This window comes from Cupressus sempervirens, chromosome 4, assembly GCF_028749045.1.
Source record: "Cupressus sempervirens isolate cs-2001-9-10 chromosome 4, ASM2874904v1, whole genome shotgun sequence".
NCBI lineage: Eukaryota > Viridiplantae > Streptophyta > Pinopsida > Cupressales > Cupressaceae > Cupressus > Cupressus sempervirens.
The window spans coordinates 390101777-390127070 of NC_143121.1; the positions used below are offsets into that span (position 1 = coordinate 390101777).

General features: G+C 37.5%; 1 protein-coding gene across 1 annotated transcript in view; it reads left to right on the forward strand.

Annotated features, from left to right (window-relative positions):
• The window catches only part of LOC149561686 (MIF4G domain-containing protein / MA3 domain-containing protein), a 160866-nt gene that overhangs the window by 19409 nt on the left and 116163 nt on the right, over window positions 1–25294 (forward strand). The window contains exons 4-6 of the mRNA XM_089825235.1: window positions 5960–6827; window positions 7021–7088; window positions 7349–7431. Of these exons, the coding sequence (XP_089681361.1) occupies window positions 5960–6827; window positions 7021–7088; window positions 7349–7431 (1019 nt within the window). The remainder of the gene's footprint in view (window positions 1–5959; window positions 6828–7020; window positions 7089–7348; window positions 7432–25294) is intronic.

The window sequence follows — 25294 nt, forward strand, 5'->3', positions numbered from 1 at the left end:
AATAATTGGAGCTATAGGAGCTATTGGAGCCCTCCCATCAGGTGGACCTAATGGAAGCCGAACTCCCAAATCATGAGCCTGTATAGGCTGGTCTGTTGGATCAGAAACAGGAGAAACATGCATGAATGGTCCTCGTTGCTCATCAAGGACTACATCACGGTTGTATATGAGATGAGATGTCTCAACATCAATCAGGCGGTAGGCTTTGTGAAGACTGCTATATCCAACAAGCATCAGTTTCTGACTCTTGGCATCCAACTTGGTGCATGAAGCATCAGGGATCCAAACAAAAGCAAGAGAGCCAAAAACCTTCAGGTGACTGATTCTGGGCTTGCGATCTGACCAGGCCTCTTCTGGAGTTTTACTTTTGACTGCCACTGTGGGTGACCAGTTCAACAGATAAACTGCAATGTTAACTGCTTCTGCCCAAAATTGCTTCGGAACAAATCTGTGTTCGAGCATGGAACAAGCCATCTCGGTGATTGTCCTGTTCCGACGTTCAACTACACTGTTCTGTTGTGGCGTGTGCGGTGTGGTGAACTGGGGTTGGATGCCATGTGTATCCAAGAAGCTGGAGAAAACATTAGAACAAAATTCCCCCCCATTGTCTGATCTAAGAGTAATAATAGATCTCCCAGACTCTTTTTCAACTAAGGGTTTAAACTTCTAAAATACAGTAAATGCATTGGATTTCTTTTTAAGGAAATACACCCACATTTTTCTACTGAAATCATCTACAAACAACAGAAAATACCTGTACCCAAGAAAAGGAGTGGCCATAGGGCCACAAATATCAGCATGAACAAGATGAAGTACCTGAGAAGCTCGCCAAGAATCGCCACTGGGGAAAGGTGTGTGATGTTGCTTCCCAGCCTGACATGCGTCACAAACTCCAAGGTGTTGAGTTTGAATCTCTGGCAAACCAAGAACAAGCTCATCCCGAGCAAGTTGTGAGAGATAATGCACATTTAAGTGCCCATATCGCTGATGCCAAAGTGTGCTGATGGAAGATCGCCGAGCAGCCATAGCTAAGTCCTGAGAATCACCAGAATCGGTAAGTCTGAAAAGACCATGATCCTCAAGACCAATTGCAATAGTAGACTTAGTCGCCTGATCAGTGATGGTGCATTGATGTGAACTGAAGGTGACTGCCAAGTGTGGAGAATGTCGCAGCAATTGACTAATTGAGAGTAGATTTAGTTCCATCCCTGGAATGTAGTACACATCAAGGAATATGAGATTCCTCCCAACAGACTGAATCTGAATGTTGCCTTTACCGACAACCGTGTACTCTTCTCCGCCACCAAAAATAACAGAATCTGAATAAGGCTGGTAGTCAGTAAATCAGTCTCTGCAGTGAGTGAAATGTCGAAAGGCACCTGAATCAATGTACCAGGCAGACGACTTCACATGATCTGCAGGTCTTTTAACCATAAAGGTGCAAAAGGAAAATTCTGCCTGCTCAGTGTGCTCTGCACTATTCGCTTTGGGTTGCGAATTGAATTGCTTAGACTGGGCAGCTAAGCATTTCCGACATTCAACCTTCATGTGACCAAACTTGTGATAGTAGTTGCATTGAATGTTCTTCTTTTTGGTACCATCGGATGTCAAAGCAAAAGACTTTTGCTGAGATAATTGCTGAAACTTGCCCTTATCCTTCTAAAAGGATTTCGCTGCAAAGGCTTGCTCAATGGAGGTGGAATTGGAGCTGCTACCGAACTGTTGTTTCCATCGATCTTACTGAAGCAGTAGGGTGCGGAGATCAGTGAACTTTAGATCAACACCAGTAGATGTGATGTTGAGAGTCTCGATAAAATGCTCATAGGATTTTGGTAAACTCCGAAGAGTGATTACCACAATATCCTCTTCCTCCATCTTGCGACCGATGGCAAATAGCTGATCACGGATTTCCTGAATCCGATTTAGGTGTGCCTGGAGCGTGGTTCGCTCATCCATGACAATAGAAAACAGAGTGTTTTTCAGAAAGAAGGCTCTGCTCTTGTCAGAAGTCTCATGAAGACCTTTGAGGTGTGTTCAGATTTCGGCAGCTGTCTTGCCAGATGGAATCTGAGAAAGGTGATCATCAGCCACGGATAACTTGAGAAGCATTACTGCCTCTCGGTTATTCAGATCCCATGTATCTTGATTAGGACCCGAAGAAGTCGGATGCTTCGTAACACCCAGAACAAGTTGATCAGTGTTCCGATATTCAAAGATTGCGATGATGCGCTGCTTCCAGGTTCCATAATTGCGACCATTGAATCTGGAATTATGCTCGACCAGAATATGTCAGAGATGCCATGGTACGTCTTTCAATGAAAATCTATGAAAATCTGTGAAGGCACGTTGTTCGAAGCAAAAATATGGAAGACCCAGAAGAATCAAAGAGTGACCTAGAAGAGAGCTCAAAAAATCCAAAAGGAATATGCTATCGTTTTCTGAATCCGTTGGCTCGAACATCAAAGCACAAAAAACGAGGTACCCAGAAAAAATGGACGACAACCCAGCTGAGCTTTCGAAAAACCCACCAAGAATCTGCAAACAAAAATAAATTTCTGACCCCAAAAATTAGGGTTTCGAGCCAAAAAACTAGTCGGCGGATTTGAAGATCAAAGCAACAGAAAAATGGTGTTTGCAGGTCTGAAAAAGATGATTTTGATTAGAATAGGGGCGTTTTTGCCTGAGCCAGCATAGGCAAAGAGGTTTTAGCATAAAAAACTGTGATTTCACCCTCAAAAATGCTGTTCCTTGATTGCAAAAAAACAGATGCCAAAACTGAAACCCTAGCTAGCGATTTTCAGATATGATGAGGATCCGAGTTGCAGAAAAACAACCTCCAGATCTGCGATTTTCAGCAGCTGAAAATGACATTGAACACACGAATTCTTAAAAAAAGGGAAAACCCTAGATGGGTTTTTGAGAAATTGCAGAAAAAATTCCGAAAATTTTGAAGCAAATAATTTCAAAAAAGAAATTATAGAATTTTCGAAAAAATTTCAAGTATTAGCTCTGATACCATATTACGGAAGTAATTGGTAAAATACTTGCTTGTTATTAACAGAGACCAAGAGGTCAATTTATACAAAAGAATAAAGCGATGTTTCCTTAGGAAACTATCAAAAAGAATAGAAATATTCTATTCTAACAGATAAAGCTAAAAAAGTGAAAGTTAACTAAAGCTAACTAGATATTTACAATAGATAACCATTCACTAATAATAGACGACTTATCTATTATTGTAGTACCAACTAAACCTGTAATTCTAACATATGTATGCCAAGCTCTGTTCAAATTGCTTTACCATCCACCAAACACAATTGCTATTGTTGTTTCAAGGAATTGCTCAAGCGGACTATCTAGATGTTTTTAAAAGTGTTTTTCAAAACTGTTTAATTCCTCTATCTACTCATCTCATGGTGTCACCCTGATTTGAGAAGATCTCTATCGTTCAAAGTATTGACAAGACACTAAATATGTGCCACTCCATATCGTGTTCAATGGTGAATAGCCAACATAAGTTTTATAAATTTATTATTCAATTATCGTTAAGCCCACTCAAAAGGGACAATCACACTTTGAAGTTAATCAAAAGAATTAAGGTGATGTAAAAAAATACTAGGAGATGGTCTAGATTGACAATTTGACTGAATGAGGATGTATTGTGTTTGACAAAAAAAACAAAATCAAGATACAAGATGGCAATGAAATTAATTAATTAATAAATATAATAATATATAGACATAAGTTGAATAGGATTCAAGGTATAATTATGTTAATATGCTTACTAATTTGAATAATACTAATAATTTATTTAGAAAATCAAACCAAGTATGTATATATATATATATATATATATAATGATTACATTATAGTTGGATCATTATTCGAAGGCAAACTTCCCCCTCTTTTTTTGTGTGTTTAAAAGTCACACTTATTTAAAGTTGGGGTAAACCAAGACTAAAGAATGCAACATTATCAACAACTCTTCAAATGTTACAAATACATAGGCCAAACAAAGCGCAACTCGGAGTCAAGACTAGTCTTATGACTGAGAGTCATTGGGCGACACTCCACGAAACTCCTAGTGAACCCTAATCTCCTAGGTCTTACTAACCCTAGACTTGTCATGTCTTTGCTAGTATCCTAATGATCTTGTACCCCATTGATCATATCTGACCTCATCCCTCTTTCCCAACGATACCTTCCCCCTTGTTCTGGGAACTCGTGCAGGCCCTGCAACCACTTGTCAAGTGACAATAGTCAGTTTGTATGGTAAGTTTTTATCAACATACATAATGCCGAGTAACAATTAAATCTATCAGACTTGATTAATCACAAACAACATTTTAATACCAACTGAAATTCATTATTAATCATCATTACATATAAGAATATTTCAAAATCATGAATTAATTCATGCTGAACCCATCTAGGGCATAACTCACAAAACTATTGTTAACTTAAATAAAACCAGAAACCACTTAGGGCAGAACTTGCAAAACCTCTGTTTAGTCTAAATAAAACTATTTAGGACACAATTTACAAAACCACTGTTTAATGTAAAGACAAACCCATTCAGGGCACAATGTTTAAAACCACTGTTTAATGTAGAGCATCCCAGAGAGGTGTGACACAGTGAGGATATGATAATTAACAATTACATATATGCAATGAATAACACATTGAAGGCTAGGGGGAAAGAATTTTTCTGCTCTAATAGAATTGTTAAACACTGGAATTAAGTGGGCTGCCAGTCTTGCGCAGGCTGTATTTATTATTTCCTCAGAAGTGATTCCATCATTGCTAATTGTACCCATAGATCAAAACCCAGTACAACAACCTTCAGATGTTTTACCAATGGAACAAAATAAGAACAAGCTGCTGGGAATTTGTTCGAATAAAATAAATCATTCTATTGCAATCTGTCACTGCTTTCCCTATGTATTTTAAATTTTCCATTCTTTAGCGTAGCCGTTCCCTCTGCCGTCTCTGCTATCCCCTAAAATGCCAAAAAAAGACCGTTGGGGTAAGTTAGGTTATTTGTCGTTTAGTAATCTAGCTTCCACAACTTTTGGAATTGACTACATCAGTATATATCCGAGGGTCTTTGTCTTGGAAATATGGTCCTAATCCAAATATGGCAATAGCCTTTTTTCTGCTTATTATTCTTTTTCTCAATAGTGAACTTGATATACATGCCCTTCTGCTCAGGAAGAAGAACGATTAATGTTCTGCCATAAACCAAATCATTATGCACAAGTTTTACACTTATGTAATTAGAATTAAATTTTGTGGACCTATCCTTTATCTGACTAGCACTAAACTACAGTTCTAACTTCTGAATGGCAACAAGGCTTCTGAATATGCTCGCATGCCATAAAAGCTTCATAGCCTTGAACTCTTGCCATTAAACTTTATCGGCATATGTTTAATTGGTATTGCAATTCACAAAATACTATCATTACTGGATAAAAAATCTTTTATTAGAATTCACTAAATATTATATTGCAGGGCTGCATTCTTGATGAGTCCAAGTCTACTTGCTAGAGGAGGTTGGTTGCCCCTCAAAACAATCCATGTTCGGAAATGCAATTATACTATGACAAACACTTAATGGTATTTTAACTATTAACTGTTAGTGACAGTTTGTTTATAAATCCAACATTAATATATCTTAATATATTTAGAGCTCAATGTTTGCTCACTTCTGTTATTCATCATGAAAAGATGCATAAAGATTGTTTACAAGAAATCTCTTTTGCCCCATTCTTCATCACAAATTGGGAACCATTCTTGTTTAATTTTCTTTTGACATACTTGGATAAGTTTTGTATATTTAGATTTGCAACTTGTAGTTTTTGTTGCATAGATACCTTTAATTGTTTTCTCTGTGTATGAGGCTTAATTTCATATGCTTTATACCATTTGGAGATATTAAAGACACAAATATTTTTTGCAGGAGTTTATGAAACGTAAAAGAGACAAGTTGATGGTGTCAAAAACAAACAAAGTGGCATCATCACGTGATAGGAAGTTTTCAACATCAGATAAGAATGTACAGAAATGTGAAAACAATGTTGAGCCAAATGATACAAGTTCTAAAAGCTCGAGAATGTTTTCAACATCAGATAAGAATGTACAGAAATGTCGAAACAATGTTGAGCCAAATGATGCAAGCTCTAAAAGCTCCAGAAAGAAGGCATTGCCTAACAAACGATCCAGTACAAAGTTTGAAGAGTTTATAAAAATGGAGGAGCAGAAGACAATTTCTGCTGATGAAGATTTACTGATGGAGCAACAGCTTGCAAAAAAGCTGAAGGTCAAGGAAGGTAAGCTTGGTGGTTCTCAAGATGGTCTGAATGATCTCATTGATGGACTTTTTCCAGGTGATGATTGTGTAGAAGCAGATCTTGAAACACAAGGAAAAGTAAAAAGGAAGAAAAAGAAATCAGTGGATCCTTCTGATGCTAAGAGTAAACCAAAAACGTTGTTGGAAGGGTCTACTTCCTCCATGAAAAAGGACCCTAATTTTCTAGGTCACAGTGAAATGCCTATGGAGGTAGATGATGTGCTTCAGGATGATATGGATAAATATATTAAGGTTGAAGGATCTGAAGTGTATCTGGAGGGTAGTCAAGGGAATGTGAATGAATTGTCTAGACCAAAATCTTTGTGTTATTCAATGTCAAAAGGTGCTGGTACAAGTAAAATAACTGACCAGCAACAGAACATGGAGAATTCTTTGGTAAAGTATGTGGCACCACATTTGCGGTCAAATTTGTCAGATTCAGCTAATGAATCTGCTCAGACACGGCGGCACATCAGAGGTTTGTTGGCCACTTAAAATTTAAAAGCAGGCTGATCTTTTGTTATTTATTATTTAGATTTTGGCTGCTTCCTTATTGATAAAGAAATTTACTTTGAAAGAAACCAATGAAGGATGTGAGATCTTGCTTACTAGTTGACAAGTTACTTATTTTCATTGTGCTTTTTGCTGATTTGCATTTAATGTTTTTACAGGTCTTTTGAATAGGCTCTCAGAGTGCAATGTTGAATCAGTTGCAGCAGAAATTTCATCTGTGTTTCAGGTAGGATATTCTGTACAGGCCTTGTCTCATGAATATTTAGATCATTATGTAGTCTCATTTGTAGAGTCTGTCATTGTCGACGTGTCTCCAATTTATATCATTATATACTTAATGCTGAGTGAATATTTCCTTTTTAGCTGTCCATATTTTCTTAATTCTGATTTTGTTATGCTAATTTCATATTTTTGTGGTTATTCTTCTAATTACTTAGCCTGGTTGTGGTTGTGTTCTGTTAAACCTGACTTTTACAATTCTTGAAGTCACATGGTAGAAGCTTGGTAGCCCAAATTGTTGCAGATGAAGTTTTGGCATCATGTTCCAAAGGACCACGTGGCAATGAACAGTAAGATCCTTCCCATTTCTTCAGTGCTTTCAGGTTTAGTAACAAATCTCTCTGTGGTGTATATATTGTTTGCAAATTCTGTTCCTTATAAAATATCTGTTTTAAACTTTAGGGGATGAGTTCATTTTATATCTCTTCTTTGTTTCAAGCGTACCCTGATCCTTTGATCACATCCCTGCAAGAAAGATATGTTTGACTAATGGATAATTGAAATATTCTTTGCTTCATTCTTTATGATAAAAAACAGTATTTCCCTTGTTTGTTCTCTTACTCTCCACTCCCTGGTCCCCATCTTTCACCGCAGAAGAGACTGACACTAGTTTGTGTGTCATGGATGATAAGTGGATATATGGGTAATTAAAATAAGCATCATTCCCACTTTTATGGTCAATCACATCTCCTGTGTGATATCCCTGTCAAATAGGGTATAGATAAATAAATTAAATAATAATAGTATTAATAAAGTTATGATCATATTATAATATATCAAGATATTAGTCGTAATATATAAGTGAAAATATTATACTCTATATAGAAAAATATTAATGTTAAAAAATTAAAAATAATATTAATAATAAGAAATATATTTAATATATATAATTTATGTTATTAATATATTATTAATGTAATTATATTATTATTATTAATATAATATAATTATTAACAAGATATTATCAATTATGAAAAGGCATGACTGTTGAGATAAAAATATATATAATATTAACTTTGAGGAAAAGGGCATTCAGAAATGGGAAAATACGGAGAATACATATGAAATAAGTCTGAAAATATAGCTTAATAGGGAAATATTTAAGGAAAATCCCAGTAGGGGACATTACAATTGGTGGTATCAGAGCCTCAAACTTACCATCCTGTTGTTGGGTATAGTTGGAGTCATCAGGAACAAAATCACAGTCACAAATGGAATGATGAGTATTTGCAGTTCAGAAATTTTAATCGGTGTTCAAGAAAACAAAGAAAAGTTTTAATCTAATGTTGATATACCTTTACAGTTGAGTTTGGATCCAGATTATTTTATTGTTGAAGAATGTGGCCTGATTTCACTGTTCAAGTTTGGTTCTGGATTATTTTATGTTCAGCGTCAAAGATATGAGAAATATTGTGTTCCATGTGTTAATATTTGACCAGAACTTCATAAAATTGCAATATTAATAGCTCGTTTAGACGAGGATGGGATAAGCTGATTACAATATTCACATACAGTCCAACTCTCTCTTTTCAGTTTTTGGAATTTCTCTTCAAGATTTGTCATCTTCTCCTTCATTGTCTTTGCAAAAATCCTCAAATTCTTCAATGACCCTCTCGGTAGAGGCATGTCCCATAGCCAAGTCTGTTACATTGTACTCATCTGCTACAATCTGGTTCTTTGTTTAATCGACTTTGGGTAGCGCAAATTGTAAAGTCATAGAGCTGGATTCACCCCTGATGAAATTTGCAAACTGTTTGGCCTTGCCCTTCTCTTTTGGCTTGTTGACTTGGTTTAAGATAACTTGCAATTTGAAGGCTGGGTAAATTTCCTTTTGATGACTCCTCTGCAGCGTTTGACTTGGTTCAAGGTTTTGCACAACAGGGTATGGACATTATGAATACCCTCAAAGACAAATTACATCAAGCATAAAATCAACTAAAGATCTATGCAGACTGATACCACACTGGAAGGTCATTTGAAGTTGGAGATTTGTTATTCTTTCACTTACAATTATGTAATCACTCCTCCATCAAGGTAAGTGGGGCAGAAAAACTGAAGCCCCGATTCTATGAACCATATAAAATCCCCAGTAAGGTAGCCTATGAATTAGAGTTATCTAAGAATAGTCGCATCCACAACATCTTTCATGTATCCTAAGTGAAGAAAATGCTTGGTTAACAAGCCGCCTCATGTGTAGAGTTACCCCCACTTGAGGACAAGGGTAAATGAATCTGAAACCAAAAGCCATTCAGAACATGAGAGAGATGTGATTGAGGAATAAGACTATTCCTGAATTCTTGATCAAATGGAAGGGTCCATTGGAGGAAGACATTATGTGGGAAGGAGAGATCTTCAATCATCCGAACTTGAAATTGCTTGACATGCAATTTTGGCAGGGCAGACTGTCATTTTCCTGTGATAATAAGGATAATGTGCTTCACATTTTCGTTGATGATTTGGACAACAGTTGCTATCTGTTTTGGATTATGATTGCTGATTGCACAAAGAGTATAATCACTATATGTTTTAAGAGTTTAATCACTAATTGGACGTGGAAGGTAATTTCTATCACTAAAGGTTGTTATTGCAGAAGCAAATTAAGGAATTAGAAGAAGACACCTCTCTTTAGAATGGTCACAATCACAGTAAAGTTTATGGCCCTTTGCCCCTCCTAAGGGATATATCGGAAGTCGTTCTTTTGTAAAAAGGCATTGAAGAAAGCACGATAAAGAGGAAATAGAAAAAGAGTGGTTTCTACAGCAAATCAAAAGCATACAGCAGCATCAAAAGGATAAGTTGATCAGACTATCAGTATCCTAGCACTCAGCATATCTGCAGATCCATACATTCAGCAAGATAATATATAGAAAAACTCATAAACTTATTGGTCTATGTGGATCATTCATCATGCTTATAAGATAACATATGTTTTTTATGTGGTCTATCAGTATCCTAGCACTCAGCATATCTGCAGATCCATACATTCAGCAAGATAATATATAGAAAAACTCATAAACTTATTGGTCTATGTGGATCATTCATCATGCTTATAAGATAACATATGTTTTTTATATATATGTTTTCCACGGGGATGCGTACCTTGGGCTGGTGCCCCTGATTCAATACCGGGGACACGGGGATGGCTTTTCAAACTATACTGTATGCCCCTTTTGTGTGGAGAAATTTTTCTTGAATGCCAGTTTTGGACGGCCAAAGTGAAGAAAAAACATTTTTTTTTTTATCAATGAAAGGTTGGACATTGATGCTTTCATTTTTGTTTTAGACTTACTTGGTTGTGCATGCACATCATTCTACAAATTCTGTAATGCATCAAGTCATCGTGCATTACTTGCAACATATCTATTTTGATTTGAATGCTTCAGCTACAACATATTAATTTCAATCTAACAATTTAGATCATTTCAACTTTGACAGGGCATGTGTTTAAAAAGCCCATCAAATGATCTAAAGAAATCAGTGCCGTTGATTTCCCTTTGTATCTGCTGGTTTAAGGGGCCACAACTATTATTTATTCCCTAAAATAGTTTTGGTCCACTATGGATATTTAACACATTGGCACCTGATGGTTGACAAGTTTCTTTCATTATCTTTAAGATTTTAAAGCTCTATTTTAGTTTTTAATATCTTGTCTATGTTGCATGGAGTTTGTAGAACAGGGATGGCAGGGGATGATGTGGTGTGGTTCCAGGTCAGAAACTTTTCTTTTTTGGACAACAATAAAAAAAAAGGGAAACTATAAGAAATATAGGAAATTTCAATTATTTGATTATAAGGCATTTGCCATACACATTTTAGAACCATGGTACTTAGCATTAGAGCCAAATTGACAATTCATGTGATAGCTGACATAAGGTTTCATTCTTCTATGGTCAATTTGCATATACAAGAAAGGCCAAAAGGATACAACTTGAAATGTCAAAATGTAGAAAATCTGAAAAACAATTTACCTACCTAAGTCACAAATTAACAATGCAAGCATTGTTGGAAAAATGTTCAGTGCTCCCCTCGGGATTTGTGACAAGGGCTTAACCGCCTACTGTGTACTATAAGTTGAGTGGTTGTATTGAGCATCGATAGATTGGTCTTTCGGTGCAATGACAACCCCACTCTAAGAAGTGGTATCGAAGCTTGTCACAGGTTCGAATCCTCAGACCCTCGGGTAACGCTGAGGGGGAGATTGTTGGAAAAATGTTCACCGCTCCCCTTGGGATTCGTGACAAGGGCTTAACCACCTCCTGTATACTAGTTGAGTGGTTGTATCAAGCATTGATAGATTGGTCTTTTGGTGCAACGGCAACCCCACTCTAACAAGCATAATATGTATGCACATTGACAATGAAAGTATTTAAATTTGGTTAATTTGTTTGTTGATTCTGATGTGGAATCTCAATCCAAGTATAACACCATCTATTAAGCTTCTACAATGTCTATGATGAATGCTTTATCAATGTTATGATATGCATATTTGAAATTTCTCTTATTTAAAAAAAATTCCATGTCTTTTTTAACAACCATCCCTACCTCCCCCCCCCCAAAATGGCTGTACCAGAAACACGTCGCACCGTGTCTTGTCGTCCTTGTCCTTGAAGCTCTGTGGAGCAATACACACACAAATGTATAGAAAATGATTGATGCTACAACTATTTGATTATTATGATGGATTATTAAAATTGCTTATGTAAATGTGTGCAACTGCCTAAATCACATCTTGAAGGGAAGGGCCTAAGGTGTAAGCAACAAGGGTTGCTAAGGTTGGGCCATCCTAGAATAGTCTAGATGGTTTTTATGCCAGAGAGCCAGGGAACTCACTTACGACCCCTCCCCAATTGCACAAGATGGTGTGTGATTTTTGGAAGATGAGGTAGGATGGGGAAAGTGGTAACAAGCCTCCAAGTGATAGGGCTGTGATAGACATCCCTTGTGGACTTGTATAGAAATGGCTTTGGGAAGCTTGCCATGTCTCTCTTTCCAAACTCTTATATGTTTTTGATTATCCTTGATAATATATGAATATAATATGAAGCCTAACCCTAATTATATGTGGGTGTTTGTGTTTGTGTATGGATATTTGCATTGATTACTTGGGTTTAGGATTCAGGTCTCAAGGCACATTATCACAAGGGCATTCAATTGGTGAGATGGAACCCTAACTCTAAGTTATTGGAATTGTGGTTTTAGGGTGAATTCTAGGAAAAATTAGGAAGGGGACATCACAAAATATTAAGTGCAGTAGAAAGAAAATAATGACATACAATATAACTAGGGAATCAACCTTTTAAGAAAAAAGCCAACAAAACCAACCCTAATTTTATTAACTTAATTATTCGCAATAAATGAAAATATAATATATTTTATTCTTGTGCCTACCTCTAATCAATGTATGAGTGTTTATAGGCACATTAATATAGGGAACCACTAAGTTGTATTGCAATGCAATGGGGTACAAAACCATGGGTTGTAAAAGCTATCTACAAGGATCCAAATTTATTTTTCTTTTTAAGTGGTTCTCACATTTGAATTCCTTTATGGAAGGGGGATGGGGGTTTAGGGACGGGCGGGTTGTTGGCAGCCCCATAAACCCCAACCTGGGTAATGCTCTAGGCCTCACTAATTGTGGCATTATGTGCATTCTATAACGAGTATATAACATGTAAAGTATACAACATATTTTCACTAATATTCGTTTATTTAAAGAAAGGATTTATGCTAATATATTGGGTATTTGGATTCAACAACTTGGCTAATGCTTGTCAAAACCATTTAATATTAGCTGAAAATCAAATTTGTAATTCTTGAGTTTTCACTAACCTTCATATAATGGTCAGATACATGCTACCAAATTTGTGAAGTTTGTCAACATCCATTTAGGATGTGGTCCCTTTTGGAGCTGTAGTGAATTTTACTCTAGTAGATTTACGATGGCAAACACTTGAAGTGACAACAACAATCTAGGTGGTATTTTGTGGCACATGCGCTTAAGATATGCATGACCACTAATATGAATAGCTCCCCTCAGTATGAATTTCTCCCCATAATAAGTCAATCTACATTGCTTGCAAACAATCAATTCCCCAAAAAAGCTTCGAAAGACCTTGGAAATGTCAAACATGAAATATTTAAAAAAGCCCTAGAAACTTTAAAACCAAGATTTTTTGTTTTACGTTGAGATAGATCCTCAACTTATTGAGTAAATGTATGTCATGTTCCTTTTGAGATAACAAGGTGAATTATTTGTTGTTAATATTACAATCTTTTCAGTTTCTTCTTAAAATGGCTATGAAGGAATCGTCATCCAATCCAATTGTAAAAAATGAGATTACACTAGTTCGTCTATTGAGTTTTGGCCCAAGTAGTTTGAGTTTTTGGCCAATCGGGCTCATTACATTTGGGTTTCCATATACTTACTATTTGTAGTGAGTCATCCGAGTCAACATTCTTGGTATTTCAGTGTTTGACTGGGAGTGTCTTGTTGAGGCCTTTCCATAGAGTCATCACACATGCTTATCCAGGTTTGTCTAATAAGTAATTTTAATGACTAAAGATTTCAATGGTATATTAATAAAGTCACTTTAAAACATAAGCTTATATTATTGATGCCACTTTATTATATATGAGCACTTTATCTTCTTAACTGGGGAAAAGTATTCTTTTAAAAAGGAAATAAAGAAACAGAGGATGGAATCTGAAGAGTCACTAGGTTGTTGCTTAAAAGAAGGGGAGCTCATTTCACCTTGGTTTATTATTTTGCAACTCAGTTTTCTCATGCAGAATTTCAAAATCTTCAACTTTCAGCAAGTGAGAGGACGAAAACCCTCGAGCTTGGGACGGTGGATAGAAACCCATTGTTGGTTGGAGACATTGCGTAGGTGTTTCATGTATTGCTTCAGGCTCATATTTCTAATATCCAATTGTTTGGTAATGTCTGTGACTACGATTGGATTATGTTGTTGTTTTGTTGAAGAAATTCAACGCAATATTATTTTTGAAATTTATTTCTGCGAAAGATTAATAGCAATCATTTTTGAGACTTAAGTTTATTTGGTTATTTTATGGGGGTTTTCTGGTTAAATCTGAACTGCAATGCTTGAAATTTATTGTTTTTACTTTATGAGATTTGTTTGTAAGATTTGGGCAAATATCCGATTAGGGATAATTATAGTGGTACCAGAGTCATGTATCTTGCCAGCCTATGGGACATATTTACGGAAAGGTTTTATTAGAGACTGTTAATGTTGTAGCTTCAGTCGGATTAAATTGATCTAGAGTTAATCCCCTATGGTATTGGTTAAACATTATTGGATTTGATTAATCATAAATATATATATGTGTGTGTGTGTGTGTGTGTGTGTGTGTGTGTGTGTGTATACATATATATCTATATATATATGTATGTGTATATATATATATATATATATATATATATATATATATATATATATAGTTGTTAATAATGTCTAACATAAATTAACTTACAATAACCAATGTTGATTAACATAGAGACATGTCTAGTGAGACGTCTCTTCTACTCCTATATATATATATATATACACACACACACACACACATTGGGATCTGCACCTGAAAAACAATTAAGCTGCCGTACTTCCTTGATTGTGGATGCAAAGCAATTATATGCTGAGCCAGCTGTACCTTCCTTGATTGTGGATGCAAAGCAATTATATGCTGAGCCAATCTAAGTTAAGATATCAGAAAATGTAATATTGCTCTCGGTCATCTAAATGAGATTATGCCGAACAGGACTATTAGATGCCCCCTCCCTGTACATGCTATGCCTTCCATCCTTAAGTTGTTTCAAACTGCCATCCACTGACACAAGCTGCCACCCTGCAACCAAGTTGGCATATTTTCTGATCAAAAAGGGTGAATATGATTATCTTTGTCTAGTAAAGCATTGCATAACAAACAATGAAGATAGCAACTTGAATATTGGTACGAAGCAGTGGATGAATGCAGTTCCCTTTTTGATTCAACGAATAAGGAGATTCAAATTTGACAGTAGAGAATAATGATAGTAAAGGATTAAATTCATACGCTGGGAAGCATACCCAGTCTTGGTTCAAATGCACGCTCTATTGGCTGTAAAATTCAGTAAGCTGAAGGGTGGATCATTACTGTTGGTGTTGTTGCAGCTGTTGTGACACTCTTTTGGTGTGAAGATTATCTTTCTTCCAGCACTCCAAATGTGCTCTACATGTTCTTCTTCTGCATTATCATGGCAGTCTCTCTCACCAGCATTTCATCATAGTTCGGAAATTCCAATGGGCTTGGTGAAGACAAGGACATTATAAAGATAAATGATATCGTATTTGGTAATACCATTGCAGTAGAAGCACCCTCTAATAAGGAAATAAAAATAGAAGAATTCAACAAGAGAGCCAAAGATTTTATTGCCCAATTCCACTGTCAGATGCTTCTAGAAAGGCAACTATCTTTGGAGGCTCGCTATCACTGTAGATTAACTGCAACAAGTTATATTCAAGCAGTTTGAGCAAGAACAACAATATCCATAAGTGGTTGCGACAGAAATATTGTTTCAAACTATTTATTTGCAGATTTAAATTCTTATATCTCTGAACTTTTGGGGAGGGGTAGATTAATTTGTCAATTGTATCCAGATTGTCCTCAGTTTTCTCTATGTGAAAGTCTGTAAGAAAAAGATGAGTGACCTAATAAAGAAATTAGGCACAAAAACCCTGCGTTTTTAATGTAATTTGACATTCTGCTTTGTATTTGTCAAAGAGATTTGTTATGCCATAACTTATTAAAATCGTTATACCTACAAATAGAGAAGGCGGTCTTGGATGGAAATTGCATGATAAGAAAGAGTATTAGCAAATTCAACTTATATTAACAGGTCATCGTACCATAGAAATACGTGGACACCTGTGCATTGAGAGATGAATATAATAAAACAAAAGTTTTAAGCAGGGGATCGGATTAACGCCTTGTATGAAAGGACATTGGTGTTATCCATCAAAGAAATCGAACGAACATACCTTATATCACTTGCCACATTAACAAGGACCCCACCAAGTGGTTTACATAGAGAACATCGAGTAAGAAGGGTGTACACATTCAATGTAGAATTGGCGGAGGTGAAATTAAGCCCAAATTGGCCATTGAAAAACAATACCTGTGAATAACACCTAGTCAGGTCTTAATACCATTGAATTAATTGGTCCACGTGCTGGGTTCCTTAAAATACGTGGAGGCCATAGTATGAGATAAAACAAAGTATGTGGATTCGCTAAGAAATATTTGAATTACATATACCCCACTAGAATAAGGCGTATTAAATAAGAGAATGCCACATTAAGCTATATCTCATACGCCACCCCACATTTGTACATAGGGGTTGAGTAAGTCAAAATGGAGCTGGAGGTAAGTATTTACGTATCTCTTCATTAGAAGGCTCCTATGTGAATACTAGACATTTAAGTGAATATAGATTGGGGACTGGTTAGAATCAATTGTTAAATGTATATTCAGTATTGATAAAGAATAGATTTCTAAATATGGGTTATTCATTATGTGAATAGGAATTTCTTAAGCAGTATAATATTTTACAAGGGAAATAGTTGATAGTGTTAGTATGAGAAATTGTTAATGTCCATCTGACTAATACGACCATATAATCTCTTTTAATGAAATAATTAATAAATAATTATTTTCGATTACAATAAAGTTGAATGGAATGAAAGATTAAATAAAAGGATATTGATTATCCTTTAGTATTTTACTCATCACTATAGTCTATCTCTTATTTGTATTTCATACGTAGTATAAGAATTATTTGCCTTGATCTTTTCCTCCAAGAATGTACTTGCAATAGCAAGAAAGGGAGATTGACTTCAAATTCAGAGGGAGTGACACTTCCTCAAAGACGACTTTTGATGAGGAGTTCAAATAATTGATTACCAAAGGAAGTTTGAAAGTCTAGATATTCACTATGTATTCCTGAATATTGACTTTATATTCAACATTTTTCCCTAAATATATATTGGTGACTCATCCTTAGTATTGGAAATTCCTTGAAAGCAATTGTTTTGCTAATGGAATTTTATTAAGGGTACAGTGCCAAGAAAGCTTGGTGTGTAGATTTTGTCGTCGGTAGAAATTGTGTAGCTGACGAGATCATGTCGTCGGTAGAAATTATGTAGTCGACGGGTTCATGTTGTTGGTAAAGATTTTGTAGCCAACGGGTAGATTAGTATTATTATGTAGCCGATGGACCCCTTTGGGAAGGTTTGACGGGAAGTATTTATACCCTGTCTGGGATCATTGTAAATCATTTTATCAAGCATAATGTAATGTCTTGGCATATGCGAATAATAGAAGGAGTTTTGCTGTTCTTGTTCATTGTCTGTGTGCATTAATCATTTAATCTATGCGGAAAACTTTTGGTGTTGTTGCCCCATGAATTTGGAAGGTGGGAGAAATGAAGATTAATGCCAAATCAGCTTAACAAGGATCGAAATAAGGTCAAGGGAAAAGATGGAATCCGTACTGCACAAGAAAATTTAATTCTGGCACAGCAAGCCGAACGGAGGAGGAGGAGGTTTCAGAGGATTGCCGACGGACATAGAAGCACGAAGGAATTGTTAGAGGAGACTCGATAGCGGGTGGAGTTGGTGGAAGAAGCAAGGGAGGAGTTTTTGAATTTGTATTCGTCGAGGGAAGAGAATCTAGATGGAAGAGAATTGACTCGCACGGCTCGGAGTGTTGAGGGAGCACGAGCATGGAGTGACTCTTTGTCCGGGATACACTTTCGTAAGGGACAACTTCAAAAGATCCTTCTTCACCAAGGTTTGCAACTATTGAGACCGCCAGTGTGGGAGTGCAGACTGTTGGTGTGGGAGTGTAGACTGCCGATGGGGGAGTACAAACTGCCGATGTGGGAATGAACAATGCCAGTGTTGCAGGACCAAACAACGCCCGTGCACAAAACCCAGCAGTGATGGCAGGACCAAAGGAAAAGTTACTGAAGTTTGATGGCGATGGTATGGTCAATCTAATCCGACATTGTAAAACATGCGAAATGATTTGGAGGGCAAATGGAATAACCGATACAAATGAATGGGTCCGACAATTTTCGGCAACCCTACGGGGTGTTGCAATCGACTGGTTCGCCGATGTAGATCCCCAAAATTTAACCACTTGGGACAACCTTAAGGAGTTTATTGCCAAATTTCAACTGTTGCACGACGACAACGAAATTGTCGCAGAGATATACAATACAAAATAGGGGAATAATGAAACAGTCCGAGTTTAAGCCAGGAAGCTAAAGGACTTGATCAATAAAATGGAGAATAAGTCGGCTGATGGGCTATAGAAAAGATGGTTCATTGAAGGCCTTCACCCGAAGCTGCGAAAGAAGATGAAGATCGTGCTGCCATTGTCATACACTAAAGCGTACAATTGGGCAATGAACTTGGAAAGCGAGCAGAAGACAAAAAAGAAGAAGAAAAGTAGCTCGTCGGATTCAAATGATGACACATCTTCAGCAGAAGATAGTAGCGATGATGAAACCAGCAACAAGAAGGTTCGAGCCCTCTAGAAGGACATGATTCGTATGATGAAGGAATTTAAGAACATGTAGAAAGGAACAAAGGGCAGCGAGCTATGGTGTACGGAGTGTAAGATAGAAGGTCACACCAAAGGGTCCTGTCCAAAGAACTAGTTCTGCGACATCTACCAGATCATGGGACATTCTACAAAAGAATGCCCCTTCAATATGAAAACCAAAGGACCTCAACAAGTGCTACTGACACAGGCAGCTTCCACATCAGGAGGGAATGGAAACACAAACATTGATGGTGCCAGTTCGGGTGGGTACAAAAATAATAGCAGAGGGCAAAACAACAACATTGCAAACAATAACAATAACAATGGCAGCCGAAGTCGAATTTAGTATGATGTGAACGAATGACCGATTGTGCAATGCCGAGCATGTAGTTTGTGGGGCCACTTTGCTTGGGATTGTACAACAGCAAACACACCAAAATTACTATGTAGATGGTGTGGACCCAGTGATCATGAAGATGCCAAGTGCTCGAAGTTTGGAGTGAATTTGATCACCGTTGGAATGAATGAAGAGGAGGTGCTGGCGATTATGCGGAAACAAGCAAAACTATACCCCGACCTAGCGGAAGAAAAGAAGAGGCTGGAGGAAGTACGGAAGGAAATTGAGAAAGCAACATAGGCGGAGACAACTCAGTTGAAGGACATCGCCGGCACCTCAGTAAGGAACTGCGCGGAACAGAACATCGTACGCCAGATATTACAAACTGAGGTACCCGTCAAAATAGGCGATCTGTTACTCACAATGCCTTAGCTCCGACCGGCACTCACAAATATCGCACCAATTGCTAAGTTACCAGGAGAACCAAGAAGAGGGAAGGAAATTGCCGCTGGTGGAGAAGACCTAATGTTGTTAGCCCTCAAATCCGGACGACATCCGGTGGTTGTCGAGATGGGGATTCTGGGAAATATGTTGATGGACACAATTGTCGACGGAGGGTCCGGTGTGAATGTCTTACTCGAGGATACATGGAAGAGGTTGGGACAGTCGACGTTATGGCCACCTACATTCCAGTTGTTGACAGTGGACCAATACGGCATTAAACCTCTCGACATCTTGATGGCACAACCAGTGATGATTGGCACATAGCTGTTCCTGCTTGACTTTGTTGTGATCCCGCTGAAGAGAAAAGGATACGATGCCATTCTAGGGCGCGGATAGCTTATTCGAGCTAGAGTTAAACATGAGTGGAAGAAAAACAGTTTATTACTTGAAAGAAAAGGGCGGAAATTCGTCATTGATTTGCACACTTGGATGGTGGGGGAAGAAGCTCTGTCATTAGATTTTGAAGAAGAAGATGAAGGGAGGCAACTTATGGAACCAAATCATGAGGGAGTCTTGCGGTTGGAAGGAGGATCAACAGACAATGATTTGGATTTTGTCAACGGTCTTTACCACTGGCAGATAGAAGACTACGAACTCTTTCCGAGTTGTAATATGTTAAGGGTCGACGAAGGTGAGAAAAAAGAGGAAAATGAATGTCTGAAGGAATACAGAGAAGCGGAAGAAGCAAAGGCGGTTACGAATGAAGCTGAGGGGAAGAACATATAGTACGAACCTAGACAAAGGAAAGATCGCACCGTCTGGCACATGATGAACGGACCACATAGAAAGAGAAGAATACACCGCACCATAAAATTAGTTGAAGGGTGCCGACAACAAGGAAATAATCTGGATGAGCAATGACCGCAGGCACACTAGGCCACGAAGGTGACACAGAACAGATGCAAAGCGCGGCGTGATAAGCACCTGGAACTGAACAGGTTTTAGCCGGGGCAGTTGGTGTTGAAGTATGACGGACGAAATAAACCAGGAAAGTTTAAGGTTAGGTGGGTCGGGCCATACCAGATCCGTGAGGTAGGCGATAATGGAGCAATAAAATTGTGGACATTAGATGGACAAGCAATATTGGAGGCAGTCAACGGTTCAAAGCTGAAGATGTACCATGCCAGGAAGACTCCGTCATCGTCGTAGAAGGGCCAAGTCTAAACGACTTGCTTGTCGTCGTAGAATGGTGAAGTCTAGAGGGAAAATTGAGGAGTTGTATTTTTTATCAAAAGAGAGAGAGAGAGAGAGAGAGAGAGAGAGAGAGAGAGAGAGAGAGAGAGAGAGAGAGAGAGAGAGAGAGAGTTGTATTTTTGTTTAAAAAAAAAATTGCAGATAGCTTTGCGGCCACCTGTCCCGCATATAGGGTGTTCCGCAGATTGTCCCGCGGATACCTTTTTCGCAGACAAGGTTTTCCGCGTGTGATCCTTCCGCGAGTGTCTTTTGTTTCCCTGCGGCTTAACTTCCTCTTCCGCGAGCGGCTTGTTCTCCCGTGAACTTTGGAGTTACCTTGGTCCTTCGTCGGATTGCTTATTAGTCTGTAGCTTCATCTTATCCTTCTGCGGCTTCATCTCATGTCTTCAGCGGCTGGTTTTTAAACCCACGCATTTGCCACTGTTCTGTATACCGCCTTTCATACATTGGGCAGCTGAAGTGAAGCTACCAAGGATTAACGCAAAGAGTGAGCGAAAAAGCAAAGGCAATTGTAATTATATTTGTATTCTCGAGCTGAAGGAAGTGGAGCTAAAGACGAAGGGAAGCCGTACGTCAGAGAAGTGAGAACAGCTTCAATGCAGGAAGGGAGCCATTCCATGCGGTAGAAACTGGAGAGGGAGAAGAAGATTGTAGACACAGAAGAAGGGTGTCAGGAGGTTTTCTAAAACAAAAAAAAAAACGACGATAGATTGAAATAGTTTAGAATGAGTAACGCATGATGCCGAGGGGAAGGGAAAGACATAAACAGGTGGAAAATGCGAGTAGTTGCCAGAAAGAGTGTGGGATCAAAAGAAAATCACAAAAATGGTGTTTCGTGTGGCTTCAGAAGGTGCTAATTTGGTCTTGGTGGTGACCTTGCTAGGGGCATTGCCCCCTACACTCCCAATCGCTATGGTTGTTAGTCGTGGGAAGTATGGCCAGTTGATGAGAACTGGAGCTGCTACAGGCATAGTGTGCCAGAGGTGGAGATATCAGCGAAGCAAACCTTTCGAGAGGGATGTTACGCTTTGAGGCACTTGGAGCAGGTGTTGGACGTGAAGCTGTCTTGGTGGATGCGTAGAGAGCTCAGGAAGAGTTGATCATCCAATTGAAGGCAGTTCAACGACACTTGGCTCAGTGGACCCAGAGTTGGAAGCAAAGAAAGCGGCACAGGTGGTTATCAAGGTCAGCTTGACTAAGGAGATAGTATTGTGGCTGCAAATGCAATGTGGGTTGGAGACCAATTTGGTGCAGGCACGAGATGAATGTGAAAGTGGTGTGGCAGAAGCAGATCTATCTTGTCGTATTTAGTCAATTAATGTATTTTGTTGTTAATTTGTCTCGGATATTTTGTAATTATCGTCTGGAGACGACTTTTCCTTTTGGGGGGGATGGTGTCGTCGGTAGAAATTGTGTAGCCGACGGGATCATGTTGTCGGTAGAAATTGTGTAGCTGATGGGTTCATGTCATCAGTAAAGATTTTGTAGTTGACGAGTAGATTAGTATTGTTATGTAGCCGATAGACCCCTTCGGGAAGGTTCAGCGGGAAGTATTTATACCCTGTCTGGGATCATTGTAAATCATCTTATCAAGCATAATGTAATGTCTTGGCATATGCGAATAATAGGAGTTCTGTTGTTCTTGTTCATTGTCTATGTGCATTAATCATTTAATCTATGCAAAAAATAGATTTGAAGGATGGTTTTTCTAATGCTTCTATAGCTAGAGATTGAGCTATTAAATTTTGTGTTGCTGTGTGAATTCAATGTTGATAAAGATTCAAAGCATAGTTGTATGTGGTGAATTGTAAATTGAACTAAGATCAAATGATAAATTCATTAGTGGCAGCTCTTGAGTAGATAATTTGCACGAAGACTTTCCTTGTGTGTTTTCCATAATTGATGCAAAATGGTTCAATGATATAAGTGTGAGAATTTTACATTGTGGGGGGAATAATAAACAATATTCCATTTCCACTTGAACCATCTTTAGAAGGGAGATGTAAGGGAAGGGACATCATCAAAGTTTCAAATCTAAATCATCTTTTGATTTAATGCATATTGGCCTTCATTGGAGCAACTTGTATTAATCATGTTGATGTATAGAGGAATATTCTTCGAGGAAAAGAAAAATGATGCATTAGAAATGTTGTTTAGTGATAACATTCGAGACTATGAAATAAAGACAAGGGCCTCTCTCATCGAGAGGGAGCAAATTGCGATGATCTTGTTCTATGATCAAGTTTGGTCATTCAAAATGATCTTATGATAGTAGTTCAAGAGTGATTAACTAGAGGATCTACTTCAATTGACATTGGAGGATCTTGGACATTTTGTTTTAGAGGGAGTCCAACAAGCAACCTTGGTCGTAAAAGTCGACTGATTAAGATCTTCTTTAAGGGGAAGAGGTTCGAGGTGAAATTCCTTATAATGCATTATTCTTTGTGAGAGAGAAGTTTGAGGTGAAAGCCTTTGTTCTGCCCTCTAGGAGAAGCTATGGTGGATCCACCCTTTGACATGGTTCATGGAGGATATCATGCAAGTTACTATTTTGCATATGTGGATAATGTCATGAAAGGTGCGATCTTTCATTGATGTGTTTGTGAGGTCGATATTGTAAGGTGACGATCTTAATTATGGCACAACCTGTTATCATGATAGACTACATTAAGTTGTCCCAGAATGTGGTGGAGATCATGATAACGAATGTATTACGATAGACTACACTAAGTTGTTGTCCCAGAATGTGCCAGAGATCATGATACTTCATTGAGTTGTTCTAGACTTCTTGATCTATCATTATGATAGACTACATTAAGTTTTTGTCTCAAAATGTGCCAAAGATCATAATAACAAACGTATCATGATAGACTACACTAAGTTGTTGTTCTGGAATGTGTCGAAGATCATGATACTTGTCATAATGAAGACTATATTGAGTTGTTGTCCCTGAGATCAAGATTATTATCTGATAGACTACATTTAGTTATTGTCCTGGAATGTGCCGAAGATCAGATAACCCATATCCTTTTAGGATATGACATATTCTCTAGGTAGGCATCATGGACATGATGCCAGTTTACATACGAAGAGAATATAAATATGATAAATATCATATGATTGACATTCCTTGTTGAATCATACTTTGGATGATATTGAAAGATAACATCTAATTTGATGGATATATGATGATATCCTTAAATATGTCATTCCAAGATTATCGGATTGTGATGATATCTAGCTAAATGCTTGAGAGCATAATGTGTTCTATAACAATCCTCCCTAGCTAAGAGGGAGTGTTAATGTTTTAGCTTCAGTCGGATTGAATTGATCTAGAGTTAATCTCCTATGGTTATTGGTTAAACATTATTGCATTTGTAAATTAACCACTATATATATATATATTGTGGTTAATATTGTCTAGCGGAAATTAACTTACAATAATCAATGTTGATTAACATAGAGACATGTGTCATGAGACATTTCTCTTCTACTCCTCTATATACATGCATTCAGATCTGCACTTGAAAAGTCCATTACATTTGCAATGATCCTGAAAACTCAAGAGTCAAATCTTTTGAGAGAAATAGTGGTGCCCAACTTATATTTGTGGAATACTATGTAGTAACCTAATGCCCAAATACACGAAATAGTGGTGCCCAACTTTTTAAAAAAATTTATATGATAGATAAACGACCTAAGCCTTTATACATCATAAAGTACATGGATACATCCAAAAAATCAACTTTAGTTCCAAGTTACATTTTCCCACTTTCGTTCTAGGTTGTTCCTCATCCTTCTCTTCTGCTTCCTCCGATCAGTATCTATGTATAATCTAAGCACTATAACTTACACTTATGTTAAGGATAAAACGCTGAAAAGTCATGAAACATAAAGGGCATAGAAGTGAAATGTAAAGTGATAAAAGCATTTTCTTAAAAAAATAGACGATAAAAAAATAAAATAAAAATAAAATAAAATATGCATTTAAATCATAAGAAAATACATCTAATAGAGTGTAGTCACTCCTCAGCTAAGAAATCATATCTTAAGCAATGTGATTACTAGTGTGTTACACCAAAGGGTATTTTTCTGGCTTAGTTACATAAAAATACAATAATAATAAGCCTTGTTGCTCTTCTGGCATAAAATGGAGGTAAAGAGGCTCCCCCTCATTTTGAATGTCTGCCGAATCCAAACTAGAAGATTCCATGACCTCCAAATTCACCTCAAACTCATTTTCCTAGGCTCCAACACCATAGTCCACAACAAATTTGTCTACCCAATCATATTGTCTTGGGATGCGAGATGTAGGAAGTTGGTAAAAGCTAAAGAAAGACCCCTTAATCTTCTTTGGGATAATGAGATATAAACTATGATTGAAATTCTAAAAACTCTAAGCCATCCCTAATTCAGATGGAGTCCCCATATTGAAATTTTGACTTCTTATGTTTGACCTTCTTCTATACTTGTATTAGCTAATTCATCTACTCTTTTGATTGCCCTCCCGA